Source organism: Coffea eugenioides, chromosome 8, assembly GCF_003713205.1.
Source record: "Coffea eugenioides isolate CCC68of chromosome 8, Ceug_1.0, whole genome shotgun sequence".
Taxonomy (NCBI): domain Eukaryota; kingdom Viridiplantae; phylum Streptophyta; class Magnoliopsida; order Gentianales; family Rubiaceae; genus Coffea; species Coffea eugenioides.
In genome coordinates, this window is record NC_040042.1 from 15473449 (window position 1) to 15489154 (window position 15706).

At 39.3% G+C, this 15706-nt stretch overlaps 1 protein-coding gene across 1 annotated transcript; it reads right to left on the reverse strand.

Moving 5' to 3' along the window:
• Window positions 1-13034: 13034 nt before the first annotated feature.
• Window positions 13035-14051, reverse strand: LOC113780316. The gene has a single exon (XM_027326127.1). It carries the CDS (start codon window positions 14049-14051, stop codon window positions 13035-13037), a length of 1017 nt encoding a protein of 338 aa, XP_027181928.1.
• Window positions 14052-15706: the final 1655 nt, after the last annotated feature.

Genomic DNA, 15706 nt, shown 5'->3' on the forward strand with positions numbered 1-15706 from the left:
GTCCATACATGTGCAAATAGCCAATTACAAACCAACCATTGGTGGGAAACAAAACACTTAGGGTTTTCACTCGCAAGGAGCTATTCAAAAATACATTTACATGCTCAACTTGGCAACCAACTAGCACAACCTTTCCTAAAATAGTCATTTTCCTGTAAGGAAAACAAATGGAACGGAATGAGTTTAAGCCCAGTGAGTTACTACCACATAAGCACAAGGATCATATAAGCATAATCTTTCATTGCGAGTACACAATTAAGAATTAAAACAAGTCGGTAAAAGGATACAGATGGCTCTCAAGAGCCCATTTCCACGCTTACATTCTTGATCCAATCTCATTGACCCTCCGTCAATGTTTAAGAATACCCGACCGTAGACCTCACTTCACTCCATTCCTTCCACCAAACATACCCCAACCGGGCCCGCACTCCATTCAGTCATTTTGGTAATACTCGAGTATACCAGAACCAAAGGTCTCATTACCACAAGATTCCACAGTACAGTCCCCGTGGCATGACAATTTTCACGACCAAGCCCTCGCCGGCTCGATCCAATTGACTACCAAACGGGGTTGAGTTCAGTGATACAGTAAAGCCATTGGACATTCGCCCAAATGATACCAAATCAGTTTCCATGAAGGGAATTCAGTATTTCATATATCAAGTGCAGTAATTCAGTAATGCAAGCACTAGCCATGCATGGAATCACAAGGGGTGAGGGCGGTCAAGTACACCCTCACCTCAATCATTTCCAATAACCAATTAAGCCTTCAAGGCATCAATACACATAGCACAAAGCCACATTATAACAAGTAAGTGAGTAGTATACTCACCAAGCAAGAAAGTGGTATTTCATGCACCACGATCACCAAGACGTCGTGAGCTATCGTCACGCCCTAGAACATGTAAACAAATACTATAAGACTCGATAACGAGTCATAAAGTCAAACCAATTATCGCCCAAAAGGGTTTCATGCATGGAAATTCAAGTGTTAAATACTTAACATTTACTCAAGTCGAGAATATAGTTTTCTAAATCTCGAGTAAAAATTCGGGCAGCATGCCCTTTGTGTTTACCAAATTTTCCAGCCACAAGGCTTCATTATTTTTCTTCCATCACAACCCAACAACACACATATAAGCATTTCATGTCAAGAGCCGTTCCATAGGCTCACAATATCATAAAACAAGAAACCATACCGAGCCATAAACAACACCAATTCACAACCCCAATAGGGTTTTATAAACATATACAAGCATGAAAGCAAACCAGAAATTAAGAAAGGGCTTTAACCTAAGCCTTGATAAGAAAACCGGATTTGACCTCATAATGCGGTAATGGCACAACTCTCACTACAAATGTCGGATGGGGGTGTAAGACCCACCATTTCGAAGCCAAAAAACAGAGCTACAACAATGTAGAAGGCCTCTCAGTCCAAATCCTAGCACAACTAGGTCAAAAGTGCCAAATACCAAACCAGAATTACCAAAACAGGTTTGCAAAACACACAAAACTGTAATACGTCAATCTCAGCCTACACAGGTCCAAATGCCGAAATTCCAAAGGCATAAGTTAGCTAAGACATCCAGCTACATTTCCTCAGAAGACACCAACTTCAAAATCCAAACCAATTCCAGTCTAAACAGGTAATTACTATCGCAGTTCGGACATTCTGTGCACCAAAAACAGCAACAGTAAAAACGGCATAACTCACTCTACACTAGTCCAATTGCCCTGAAATTTTGCAGGCACACTAAACTCATCAATACCTACAACTTTCATGTTTTGAGAAAAGTCCAATTCGGCCTCTATCTATGACCTCAAATTTCGGACAGAATAGGGGTTCATGAACCCTAACTTTGCACATTTCATTCAAATTCCAAAATTGGTTGCATTTAACAACAATTCACACCCACTAGAGTCAAAGCCCCTTATTGCAAACCATCAAAAATAACCACACCATCAAGATCATATGAAACCAGAAAATTCATCATAAAATGGAAAACTTCACCAAATCAAGCCAAACCAAGAAATAAATCATATATTCCAACACTCAAGCCACTTCTAAGCATAATATAACCATCATTAGGTGTAGTAGGGTGTTCAAGCATAACTTACCAAGAAACAAGAGATGTAGAGAGGTGTTGGACACTTAGCTCTTCAAACAAACTTCACTACAACCCTTACTAGCACTAGAAGATAGGATTTTATGGAGTGAAATCTAGTCTAAGCTTTTGTTTATGGAAGATTGAAGCTTATGGAAGCTTGAAAGTTGGGAAGTTTCCTTCTTCTTTGAGAGAGAGAGGGCCGGCCAACACAAGGAAGAAAATGGTGAATTTTGTGAATTTTTTGGAGATATTAACTAATTTTGGTCAAAAGTCAAAAATGTGAATAGTAATTCTTAAAGTCCACCCAATGAGAAGGTGACACTTGTCACCTCATTAAATGCATTCTTATCTTTCTTTTCTCTCTCACATCAATCACTTCACACACACTACTTATCTCTTAACACCCGATAAATTTTTCACAGTATCCGAAACTTAACCTTATTGGCCGAATTTTTCCGAACCTTTCGCACTAGTGGGTCCCACGTCCGATATATATTCTTAATTTTCTAAAAATTCTCCAATACTAGAAAAATTAACTAAAAACCATAATTGCTCATAAAATTCACCAGGAAAATATTTCTAAGCCAGAAAATGCAGAAAACATACAATTAAGGGAATAAGAAACCCTAGGAAAATAATTAGGGTTTTTACGGGTTCTCACACTCTCCCCCCCTTAAAAGAATTTCGTCCTCGAAATTCCTTATCATTGACTACTCCGGGATTAAATTGAGCAGTATACTTAGCTAACAGATCTGTTCCCCTTCACTGACCAGGTTCATTAAATTCTTACCTTCCACGTCCTCTGATGGGTCAACATCTAAGGAGTACACCCGAGAGGACACTTTCGATCCATCCTTGTCCCCCTTCGACTGGGCAGGGTTGGTCGTAGTTGATAGCAGAGTCCCTTGCCGCTCGCGCAGGCGAGCTGGACAGTTAGCAATTTGATGTTCGGCACTCCCGCAGAGCAAGCATTTTCCTCCTTTCTTCCAGCAATTGTCCTCCGAATGGTTTAATTTTCCGCAATACCCGCAGGGTCCGCGTGCTGTAGAAGCCGAGCTTCCTCTTGACAGGCTCTCTTGTGACACTCCCGCCATTCTTACTCCTCCCGTTCCCCGCCCAAACTTGGGAGGGGTACTTTCATCCCCCTGCCCCGAACTACTTCCAGGAAATCCCCTCTTTTTCGCCTGGAAGTTTTTCACCTGGAGCCTAGCATTCTCTACTCGTTGTGCCTTCTCCACTGCTTCGCTGAAGGCGTTAATTTGGGCTGCCGCGAGGTCCTTCTGGATTTCTACGTTCAGCCCCTGGACAAATCGCCGTATTCTTCGTTACTCGGTCATGATGAGTTCGGGCGCAAATTTGGATAGGCGGGTGAACTGGCTCTCATACTCCGCCACAGTCTGAGCCCCTTGCCGGAGCCGGATAAACTCGTCCTCCTTCCTCTCCTGGACTAGAGGAGGGAAAAACTTTGCATTAAATTCTCGGATGAAATTCACCCAAGTCCTAGGCGTCTGCTCCCGTTCCCATTTCTGCTTAATTACGTTCCACCAGGAACGGGCTGCCCCCTCAAGCTGGAACACGGCAAAAGTCACCTGCCGTTCGTCAGAGTAGTGTAGGGCTGCAAATATATCCACCATCTTTTCAAGCCATCTTTCGGCAACGTCTGGGTCGGGTTCCCCAACAAACTTTGGCGGAGCGAACTTTTGGAAACGTTCGAGAGCTCTATCCTCGCTCTCGACATGGTGGCCAGGGTTTCCAGGGTTAGGGTTTGGGTTCTGGCCCTGTTGTTGCACTACTTGTGCGAGTAGGTTTGTCATTTGCTGCATAGCAGCAGCTATTTGCACATTGGGGTCTATTTGGGGTTCAGGATTTGGTCCAGTAGAAGCTTCCCCCGTTTCCCTAACCGGTGTGGGTTGTCTAATACCACGCCCACGTCCCCGACCACTTCGTGTACCTTCCATGAGTTTCACTCGGTCTAGGCAAAAGTACTAAACCACGGTAACAACAAGACATATAAGTAACACGTAAACTTTGCACAAGAACACATTGATACAGTCCAAGCATAAGCACAACACACATATATACAAGCCAAACACATATATACAATCAGTCGAGTCATGTACCGGCAAATCAGAAAAACATAGACGATTCCCCGAGGAATGACCTTACTAGATCACCAAATCCTTTCTAACCTAGGCCCTCATATCTTTCGTATCCGGGCGCAAGAATCCCATCTAAGATAATTCACAACTCGAGCCGGCCGGTCCCAAGAGTAAACCATCCTTATTAAAGATTCCTACCCGACATACATACCTAGCTTCCTCGAATCCCATGAAAATGATTTGTACACTTATCACATGCTCGGTTCATAACTTATGCTCAAACGAGCACTTAGACATATTCATGAAATTAGGACCACAACACCACTTGGCCCAGTCTCACTCCACGCAGAGACCACGCGAAGTGGCTCTGATACCAATTGTAACAGCCCCACTTTCCCCTAAGGCGAACCAAAGGGGTTAGCGGACTGCCTGCCCAGCTCTCGCCAGGACTAACGGATCAGTTTACGTCGATCTATTACGTTCCGGAACATACCAACGTGCGCAAATATGTCAAAATCACAAAATAAATAAAAACGAAATTCAAAGCCGAAGATGAACAGTGCTGGACACGTCAGAATCCAGATACTAGGCCGAGAGTAGCCAAAATTTTCTTTTGCCGTTTGAAATACAAGTTGATCCGAAATTCAACCAAACATCAACCAAACATCATCCAAACATATGTACGTTGAAATACAACGTTTACAAGCCAAACGGCATACCAAAATATTCAACTAGTCCATACATGTGCAAATAGCCAATTACAAACCAACCATTGGTGGGAAACAAAACACTTAGGGTTTTCACTCGCAAGGAGCTATTCAAAAATACATTTACATGCTCAACTTGGCAACCAACTAGCACAACCTTTCCTAAAATAGTCATTTTCCTGTAAGGAAAACAAATGGAACGGAATGAGCTTAAGCCCAGTGAGTTACTACCACATAAGCACAAGGATCATATAAGCATAATCTTTCATTGCGAGTACACAATTAAGAATTAAAACAAGTCGGTAAAAGGATACAGATGGCTCTCAAGAGCCCATTTCCACGCTTACATTCTTGATCCAATCTCATTGACCCTCCGTCAATGTTTAAGAATACCCGACCGTAGACCTCACTTCACTCCATTCCTTCCACCAAACATACCCCAACCGGGCCCGCACTCCATTCAGTCATTTTGGTAATACTCGAGTATACCGGAACCAAAGGTCTCATTACCACAAGATTCCACAGTACAGTCCCCGTGGCATGACAATTTTCACGACCAAGCCCTCGCCGGCTCGATCCAATTGACTACCAAACGGGGTTGAGCTCAGTGATACAGTAAAGCCATTGGACATTCGCCCAAATGATACCAAATCAGTTTCCATGAAGGGAATTCAGTATTTCATATATCAAGTGCAGTAATTCAGTAATGCAAGCACTAGCCATGCATGGAATCACAAGGGGTGAGGGCGGTCAAGTACACCCTCACCTCAATCATTTCCAATAACCAATTAAGCCTTCAAGGCATCAATACACATAGCACAAAACCACATTATAACAAGTAAGTGAGTAGTATACTCACCAAGCAAGAAAGTGGTATTTCATGCACCACGATCACCAAGACGTCGTGAGCTATCGTCACGCCCTAGAACATGTAAACAAATACTATAAGACTCGATAACGAGTCATAAAGTCAAACCAATTATCGCCCAAAAGGGTTTCATGCATGGAAATTCAAGTGTTAAATACTTAACCTTTACTCAAGTCGAGAATATAGTTTTCTAAATCTCGAGTAAAATTCGGGTAGCATGCCCTTTGTGTTTACCAAATTTTCCAGCCATAAGGCTTCATTATTTTTCTTCCATCACAACCCAACAACACACATATAAGCATTTCATGTCAAGAGCCGTTCCATAGGCTCACAATATCATAAAACAAGAAACCATACCGAGCCATAAACAACACCAATTCACAACCCCAATAGGGTTTTATAAACATATACAAGCATGAAAGCAAACCAGAAATTAAGAAAGGGCTTTAACCTAAGCCTTGATAAGAAAACCGGATTTGACCTCATAATGCGGTAATGGCACAACTCTCACTACAAATGTCGGATGGGGGTGTAAGACCCACCATTTCGAAGCCAAAAAACAGAGCTACAACAATGTAGAAGGCCTCTCAGTCCAAATCCTAGCACAACTAGGTCAAAAGTGCCAAATACCAAACCAGAATTACCAAAACAGGTTTGCAAAACACACAAAACTGTAATATGTCAATCTCAGCCTACACAGGTCCAAATGCCGAAATTCCAAAGGCATAAGTTAGCTAAGACATCCAGCTACATTTCCTCAGAAGACACCAACTTCAAAATCCAAACCAATTCCAGTCAAAACAGGTAATTACTATCGCAGTTCGGACATTCTGTGCACCAAAAACAGCAACAGTAAAAACGGCATAACTCACTCTACACTAGTCCAATTGCCCTGAAATTTTGTAGGCACACTAAACTCATCAATACCTACAACTTTCATGTTTTGAGAAAAGTCCAATTCGGCCTCTATCTATGACCTCAAATTTCGGACAGAATAGGGGTTCATGAACCCTAACTTTGCACATTTCATTCAAATTCCAAAATTGGTTGCATTTAACAACAATTCACACCCACTAGAGTCAAAGCCCCTTATTGCAAACCATCAAAAATAACCACACCATCAAGATCATATGAAACCAGAAAATTCATCATAAAATGGAAAACTTCACCAAATCAAGCCAAACCAAGAAATAAATCATATATTCCAACACTCAAGCCACTTCTAAGCATAATATAACCATCATTAGGTGTAGTAGGGTGTTCAAGCATAACTTACCAAGAAACAAGAGATGTAGAGAGGTGTTGGACACTTAGCTCTTCAAACAAACTTCACTACAACCCTTACTAGCACTAGAAGATAGGATTTTATGGAGTGAAATCTAGTCTAAGCTTTTGTTTATGGAAGATTGAAGCTTATGGAAGCTTGAAAGTTGGGAAGTTTCCTTCTTCTTTGAGAGAGAGAGGGCCGGCCAACACAAGGAAGAAAATGGTGAATTTTGTGAATTTTTGGAGATATTAACTAATTTTGGTCAAAAGTCAAAAATGTGAATAGTAATTCTTAAAGTCCACCCAATGAGAAGGTGACACTTGTCACCTCATTAAATGCATTCTTATCTTTCTTTTCTCTCTCACATCAATCACTTCACACACACTACTTATCTCTTAACACCCGATAAATTTTTCACAGTATCCGAAACTTAACCTTATTGGCCGAATTTTTCCGAACCTTTCGCACTAGTGGGTCCCACGTCCGATATATATTCTTAATTTTCTAAAAATTCTCCAATACTAGAAAAATTAACTAAAAACCATAATTGCTCATAAAATTCACCAGGAAAATATTTCTAAGCCAGAAAATGCAGAAAACATACAATTAAGGGAATAAGAAACCCTAGGAAAATAATTAGGGTTTTTACGGGTTCTCACAGAAAAGTTAGCTATCAAAATTTAAAGCATTTATTTTTAGATTAATAAAATTAATCTAACTCAAGAAATATCGATTTAGTTATAACAGGTCAAGTAAGATAATAATTTAGTACAATTATATTATTTTTCACATAAAAATTATTTTTACGCACTTTATTTAAAACAAGTAAAAGTAATGCTAGAATTTATTAAGGAATTAGAAATGCAAATGAAGTATGCACTGAGGTTTATATATATATACTTTGAGGTTCTCACAGTTGCCGACTGTTTTTCTCTTCTTACTCACTTGGTTATGGCTGGAAGGAACCAGAGATGCTCCTTCACTCTCACTCTCTCTCACAGTTTCGGGTATGAAGAAAAAAAAAGCTTCGTTCTCTGTTTTCTTTCTTTTGTTTCCTCTCGGTTGATGATACCAGAGTAGCTGATCACTCAATCTTCCTCTTCAGTCGGTGATGATAATTCCAAAGCTCTCCACTCAGCTTCTACTTAGTTCTAGAACTCAGGTATCCAACTGGTCGCACGATAAATTAGCTAGGATGAAGGGTTAGTTAGGTCATTTGATATCCACTTATTTGCTTACTAAGGGCTGTGGTTTTATTAACTCACACATTAACTCCCAACCTCATTTGTATTTCCTTAATCCATTAGATTCTCACACATTTGGTTTTATAGGAAATTCACTAGACATGCAACTCGTTCAACTATAATATATTCAAATCACACAAATTATGGTATGCATATCATATGTTTATTTGATTCATATATTTTTTTTAATTTTAATTTTAATTTTTTTTTACATCATTCTAGGATATTTCTAAATTCTCAATTTCTAGAATAATTAAATTTAGTCATTGAATTTGACCAATTATTTGTTATCTATAATATTTCAAATGACGAAATAAGCGCAATAATGGCTAAGTCTATTCAAGATTTTCTCGAGTTATCACACAAGTCATAAATTTCAAGCACAAGTAAATCAGTTAAGCAACAAGTCATGCCAGTGGTACACTCACTAGTTCAAGCAAAAATAACGTCAAAAGTTTCCTCCCGAATTGTGCCCCTGATCACCGACAAGCCCTAAGAACAACCAAAGTAAAATAATTATGGTCCCCACATCCAAAGTCAAGTGAACGGAATTCACAATTTAGACTCGACTATGAGTCGTTTGCCTATCCAAGTTAGCTACTAGTGCAAAGATGCAAAATGTGATTTTGGAGTAAAAAGGAAACATTTGGACCTAAGAACATGAATAACCAAAGAGTCCTTCAGTTAAATTCATGGTTGGAATTGCCGGCAACAAAATAGCTAAGAAGACAACCAACCTTGAGGTTAAAGTGAAACAAATGCAACTAGAAAGCATACTAGAAGGAACCATAACTTTTCCTCTTAGTTTTCACTTGATTTCATCAAAATTTCAGGTTATACACTATCATCAAAGTGCACGCAATAAATCACATGTAACCTAAGTCCAAACCATCCCAAAATCATCCCTCTTATCTCACTTATTTCACAAGAAAGGAAGTAGTAAAAATTGCAGCAGCACTTCCCCTTGTTTTCTTTACTTTTCCATCCAAAATCAACACCAAATTTCATTTCAATTCCACCTCAATCGCAACCACAGGTCATAAGCTATAAAATACACTTGATTAAGGCCACAAACCATCCCCAAATAGCCAATTCCTAGCTCAAATATCAACCATATCAAAGCTGAATTTTTGAAACCCTAAACTGAAATTTTCAAATACAAGCTGAAATTTTCCTCAAGCAAGCCAAACTAACATATAAAAGCTAGATAATCCACATAGCAAAGCAACCAAATCATGGCCAAACTCAAGCATCATATAAAGGCTGAAATTCACCATAAAAGCTGAAAATTTCAATTCACCACTTCAAACCATGAAATTTCTCATGAAAACTACCAAAATTTGCCAACCAATGAGCTTGTCAACCGAGTCTCAATTCTAAAACCACTAGTATGCAAGTATTAAAAGTAAAAAGAAGTTTCTTGCCATAGTTATCTTGGAACCCCACCAAAGCCTTTGATCTTCCTTGGATATCACTTTTTATGGAGTATTTTGCAAGACTAATGGTTAAACTCAAGATTCAAGCAAGAAATTTGAGGTTGAAGATGAAGTTTCCTTCCCTTTTTTTCTCTCAATGGTTTGGCCGAAAGAAGCGAAAGTGATCGGATTTTTTTGTCAATTTTTGGTTAATTAAAGAGGTAAGAAAGTCTTTAATCAAAGTCAAAGGTCCAAGACGTTTGTGACAAATGGTTAGTCAAGATTAATCCCCATCTTATTGTCTTCCACAGGCTAAACTATCTAGCTAATCTCTAATTATCCCTTAGTTCCTTATAAAATAATATCCCTTTATGTAAAACTTCTACTAATCTTCAAAAATTTATCGCACTTACCGCATTAGCGGGTCCCACTTCCATAATGCATTTTGAACTTAGCATGAACTAATTTATACAAGAAAAATGATTTAAAAACTTGACTGACTTATAAAAATATCTAGAAAATTAAGGTAATAAAGTAAAGTATAGAAAATATATTCGAAGAAATAAAATAAAATAAGAAAATTTTCGGGTCCTCGCACTCTCTCTTCCTTAAAAAAAAAATTTATCCTCGAAATTTCTCACCTTGATTAACAAACAGCTTAGGGTATTTCGTTTGCATTTCTTCCTCCACTTCCCAAATTGCCTCTTCTACCCCATGATTTCTTCACAAGATTTTCATCAAGGAAATTTGCTTGTTTCTCAGTTCGTTAACCTTTCAGTCGAGCAACTGCATAGGTTTCTTCTCATAGGTGAGAGACTCATCTATTTCAATTTCCTCTAGTTGTAAGATGTGAGTTGGATCAGGATGGTATTTCTTTAGCATCGAGACATGGAAGACGTTATGAATCCTGAATAAATTCGGTGGTAGTTCGAGTCGGTATGCCACCTTTCCAACTCGTTGGAGAATTTTGAAAGGTCCCACAAATCTTGGTTGAAACTTCTTTCCTTTACTCGCCGTGACACTTCGAAACGGAGTGATCTTAAGAAATATAAGATCTCCAACTTCAAACTTCAAACTCCAAATCCTTTCTTCGATTGTTTGCATAACTCTTTTGCCGACTTTGAACTGTTTGAAATCTCTGACGTATCAATTTGATCTTTTTATGTGCATCTTCCATCCATGGCACTGTTGTTCCATCTAAAACCTTCTTTTCCCCCACTTCATCCCAGTAAACCGGTGATCGGTACTTTTTTCCTAAGAAAGCTTTGTATAGTGCCATTTGAATAGATGAATGGAAGCTGTTGTTGTAGGCAAACTCTACCAATGTTATGTGCTGGCCCCAACTACCTCCAAAATCCAAGATACACGTCCTTAACATATTCTCGAGGGTTTGAATGGTTTTTTCCGATTGTCCATCTGTCTGGGGGTGATATGTAGTACTAAGGTTTAGTTTGATCCCTAAGGCTTCTTGCAACTTTTGCCAAAATCGAAACACAAATCGGGGATCCCTGTCTGAGACTATACTCACTGGGATTCCATGTAATCTCATAATTTCATCCATATATAATTGAGTCAACTTTTTCATAGAATACTTCATGTTCATTGACAAGAAATGGGCCGATTTAGTTAACTGGTCGATGATTATCCAAACGACATCATGACCCCTCTATATCCGTGGCAAGCCTGAGACAAATTCCATTGTAATATTTTCCCACTTCCATTCGGGTATCTCGAGAGGTTGTAACAAACCAGAGGATTTTTTATGTTCGGCTTTAACTTGTTGACAGATGAGACAAATTTGAACATATTGAGCAATTTACTTCTTCATGCTATCCCACCAATATAATCCTCTTAAATCCTGATATATCTTACTACTACTCGAATAGATCGTATACTTGGACCGATGAACTTTCTCCAAAAAAATTTTTTCAACGTTTCATCCTTTGGTACGACTACTCGGTTTTGATATCTCAAAATTTTCTCGGGACTCAAATTGAAATCAGGCAATTCCCCCTTTTGTACATTTTCCATCAACTTTTGTTCCACCGGATCTTTCTTCTGAGTCTCTTTGATTCGATCTAGTAGAGTGGATTTCACCGTAATATTTTCAAAAATCACTTTCTAGCGTTCAAGACGAGAATTCCACTCACTAACTTTTTCTAACATTTCTCATTCTTTAATCATTAACCCAGACACTTGAGCCTTTCGACTTAAGGCATCTGCTATGACATTAGCCTTCTCAGGATGGTAATTAATCCTATAGTCAGAATTTTCTAAAAATTTCATCCATCGACGATGCCTCATGCTCAACTCCTTTTGAGAAAATAAGTATTTAAGACTCTTATGGTCCGTATATAACTCAAAAGTTACCCCATACAGATAATGTCTCCACTTTTTTAGGACAAAGACAACAGCTGCTAATCCAAGTCATGGGTCGGATAATTTTGCTCATGAGGTTTCAACTTCCTAAAAGTAAAGGCAATCACATTCTTATTTTGCATTAATACATACTCCAATCCTTCCCTCGAGACATCGGTATATACAGTGAAATTGTCCTTTTCATTAGGTAGAGTTAGAACTGGTGTCATAGTCAACCTTCTCTTCAATTCTTGAAAACTAATTTCATATCTAGTGTCCCATATAAAACGGTCATGCTTTTTCGTCAAATCAGTTAAAGGACCGGCAAGTTTTAAGAAATCTTTAATAAACCGACAATAATACCTTGCCAATCCTAAGAAGCTACGAATCTCAGTGGAATTTTCTGGCCGCTTCCATTCAATTACTGCCTCTACCTTCGTCGGATCTAAAATGATACCATCTTTTGAAACCACATGCCCTAGAAAAGAGATTTTCTTCAACCAAAACTCACATTTGCTAAATTTAGCATATAACTGATGTTCTCTTAAAATCTGCGATACAATCTTCAAATGTTGCCCATGCTTCTCTCGAGTTTTCGAGTAGATCAGGATGTCATCGATAAATACGACTACAAATCGATCCAAGTAGGATTTAAAAATTCGATGCATCAAATCCATCAATGCGGCAGGGACATTGGTCATTCCAAAGGGCATGACTACAGCCTTTGGTACATCCTCCTTCCTAATTCGCAGTTGATAGTATCCCTGTCGAAGATTTAACTTCGAGAATACCATTGCTCCTTGCAACTGGTCAAAAAATTCATCAATATGTGGCAGAGGGTATTTATTCTTAATTGTCACATCATTTAACCCCTGGTAGTCTATATATAGTCTTAAACTTTTGTCTTTCTTCTTAACAAAAAGTATCGGAGTTCCCCATGGAGATCTACTTTCTCGAATAAACCCTTGTTACAATAAATCTTGCAACTGCAACTTCAATTCCTTAAGTTCAGTAGGTGCCATCCAATATGGAGTTTTAGAGATAGCTGATGTCCTCGGTAACAAGTCAAACTTAATTTCTATCTCTTTTTTCGGAGGTAAAGTCACTAATTCATCAGGGAACATATCTGGATATTCCTTTACCACCGGTGCATTTTCTACCTCCAACTTATCGGTTGGAGTATTTATTACAAAAGCTAGAAAATCCTGCGCTCCTTTACTCAACAATTTTCTAACTCGAATCTCCGAAATTAGTGTAGTTGAGACTAATCTACCCCTTACATCTAGCCTTAAGGTCGCCTCCCCAGGTATGCAAAATTCTACCACTTTCCTTTTATAATCTAGTTGAACATCATATCGAACTAACCAATCCATACCCAAGATTACATCGTACCCCTTAATGGCTAAACTTATTAGATCCCTCAATAGTTTTCTCTCTACAACCCAAATTTCGCAATTCTTATAAACCATACTGGTGATCAAACGTTGGTCACCCGTAGGAGTACTAACTTCTAAGTCATATGGCAATCTAGCAGGCTTTACATCAATTCCACATATAAAATTGGGGTTGACAAAGGAATGGGTAGCACCAAAATCTATTAAAATCTTAGCTAAACGGTGGAATATGGGGATCGTATCTTCTACGACCTCAGATGAATCGGGGACTTGATGTTGCTCTAGCGCGTACACCCGAGCTAGCACTTTTGGTCTATTCCCTTCTACTTTTGACTGTCCAGGATTTGTCTTGGTTGACTGCTGGGTCCCACACTCTTCTCGAGATGGAACTGGACAATTAGCAATCTGATGATCGGCACTTCCACAGTACAAGCATTTTCTTTCTTTCCTCCAACAATTTTTCTTTGTGTGATTTGGCTTCCTACAATATTCGCAGGAAATACGGGGAGCTGATGCCAAGCCTCCTTGTGAGGCACCTCTCTGTTGTCCTCTCCCGCCTAGACCTCCTCTTGACGGGGCTTCTCTTGGCATCTCCAGAAGTCTTATTCCGCCAGTTCCCCTTCCAAACTTAGGAGGTGCATTCTTGTCCCCTTATCCCAAGCTACTACCAGGCAAACCTTATTTCTTCGTTTGAAAGATTCTAACTTGTAGTCTCGCACTCTCGACCCATTAGGTTTTCTCCACCGCATCACTAAATGTATTAATTAGGGCTACCGCTAAATTCTTTTGAATTTCAACATTCAGCCCTTGAATAAATCGCCTTATTCGCCTTTGCTCCGTCACGATTTGTTTGGAAGTAAACTTAGATAATCTAATAAATTGACTTTCATACTTAACTACAGTTTAAGCTCCCTAGCGAAATCTAATAAACTCATACTCCTTTTCTCTTGAATCAGAGGCAGAAAATATTTTGTAGTAAACTCCCTCATGAAGTTTATCCAAGTCCTCGGAATTTGTTCTCTTTCCCATTTCATGCATATCACATTCCACCAAGAACGGCTGCTCCTCCAACCGAAAGACAGAAAAGCCACCTGTCTATCCTCAGTATAATGCAAAGCGGCAAAAATATTAATCATTTTCTCCAGCCACCTCTCGACCACATCAGGGTCTAGTCCTCCAAGAAATTTTGGTGGGGAGAACTTTTGAAATCGTTCGAAGGGTCTGTCCTCACCCTCCACATGATTATCAGAGTTTTCAGGTTGATTATCAGGGTTTTGGCCCTGACAATCCACTGTATGAGCTAAAAGATCGGTCATGCGCTGGATAGCTGTGGCTAGGGGTGCTATCGAGCCGAGTCGAGCTCGAGTAGTACCATACTCGAGCTCAACTCGGCCTATAAATAACTATACTCGAGCTTAACTCGAGCTCGATCAAGTCTGAAAATCTCAAATTCGAGCTTGACTCAAGAAAATCTTTAAAAGCTCAAAACTCGACTTGATAAGGCTCGACCTTTAATCAAGTCTTATCAAGTCGAGTAATCAAGCTTTTTGACTCGACAGCTTACTTGTAAATTCAGTATAAATTAAACTCATAATGGTCATTTTATAATTATAATACATATATATTATTTAAATTATACGGCTCAACGAGCTACTCATCGAGCCACGAGCTGCAAAATTCTGACTCGAACTCGACTTGAATGTGTACTCGAGTAACTCGAGACTCGGCTAGAACTCGGTTTGACTGAGTTCAAGCCAAGTCATTGACCGAGCTGCTCGTGCACACCCCTAGTTGTGGCTATTTGGGCATTAGGATCGACCCCCGGTTTACGATTTTGTTCAGGTACTGGTTCGCGATTACCCTATTCATTTAGGGGTTGCCTAAGTCCGTGCCCATGGCCTCGTCCACTACGTTTACTCTCCATTTGTTTTTAACCAATCTAAAGTCGAAGTGCGAATACAATATTAAAGATATATAGATGCATGGACAAGTCACAAGAAGTATAAATAAGCCAAAAGTCAAATATATTTAACTCAACTTTATCATATATGTCACACAGTAGCAGTCAGATACAAGCAAAAACAATCCCATTAAAAGTAGCGAGGCCATAACAAAAGTACAATGTACAAAAACTATGTCAAAAGTACAAAAACATCCAACTAGGAGCTTTCCTAACTATTCCACACATGGTATCAAAACATGGCTCATAGGAGCTCTAACCTAGTTCCCAACCGAGCTAACAGACT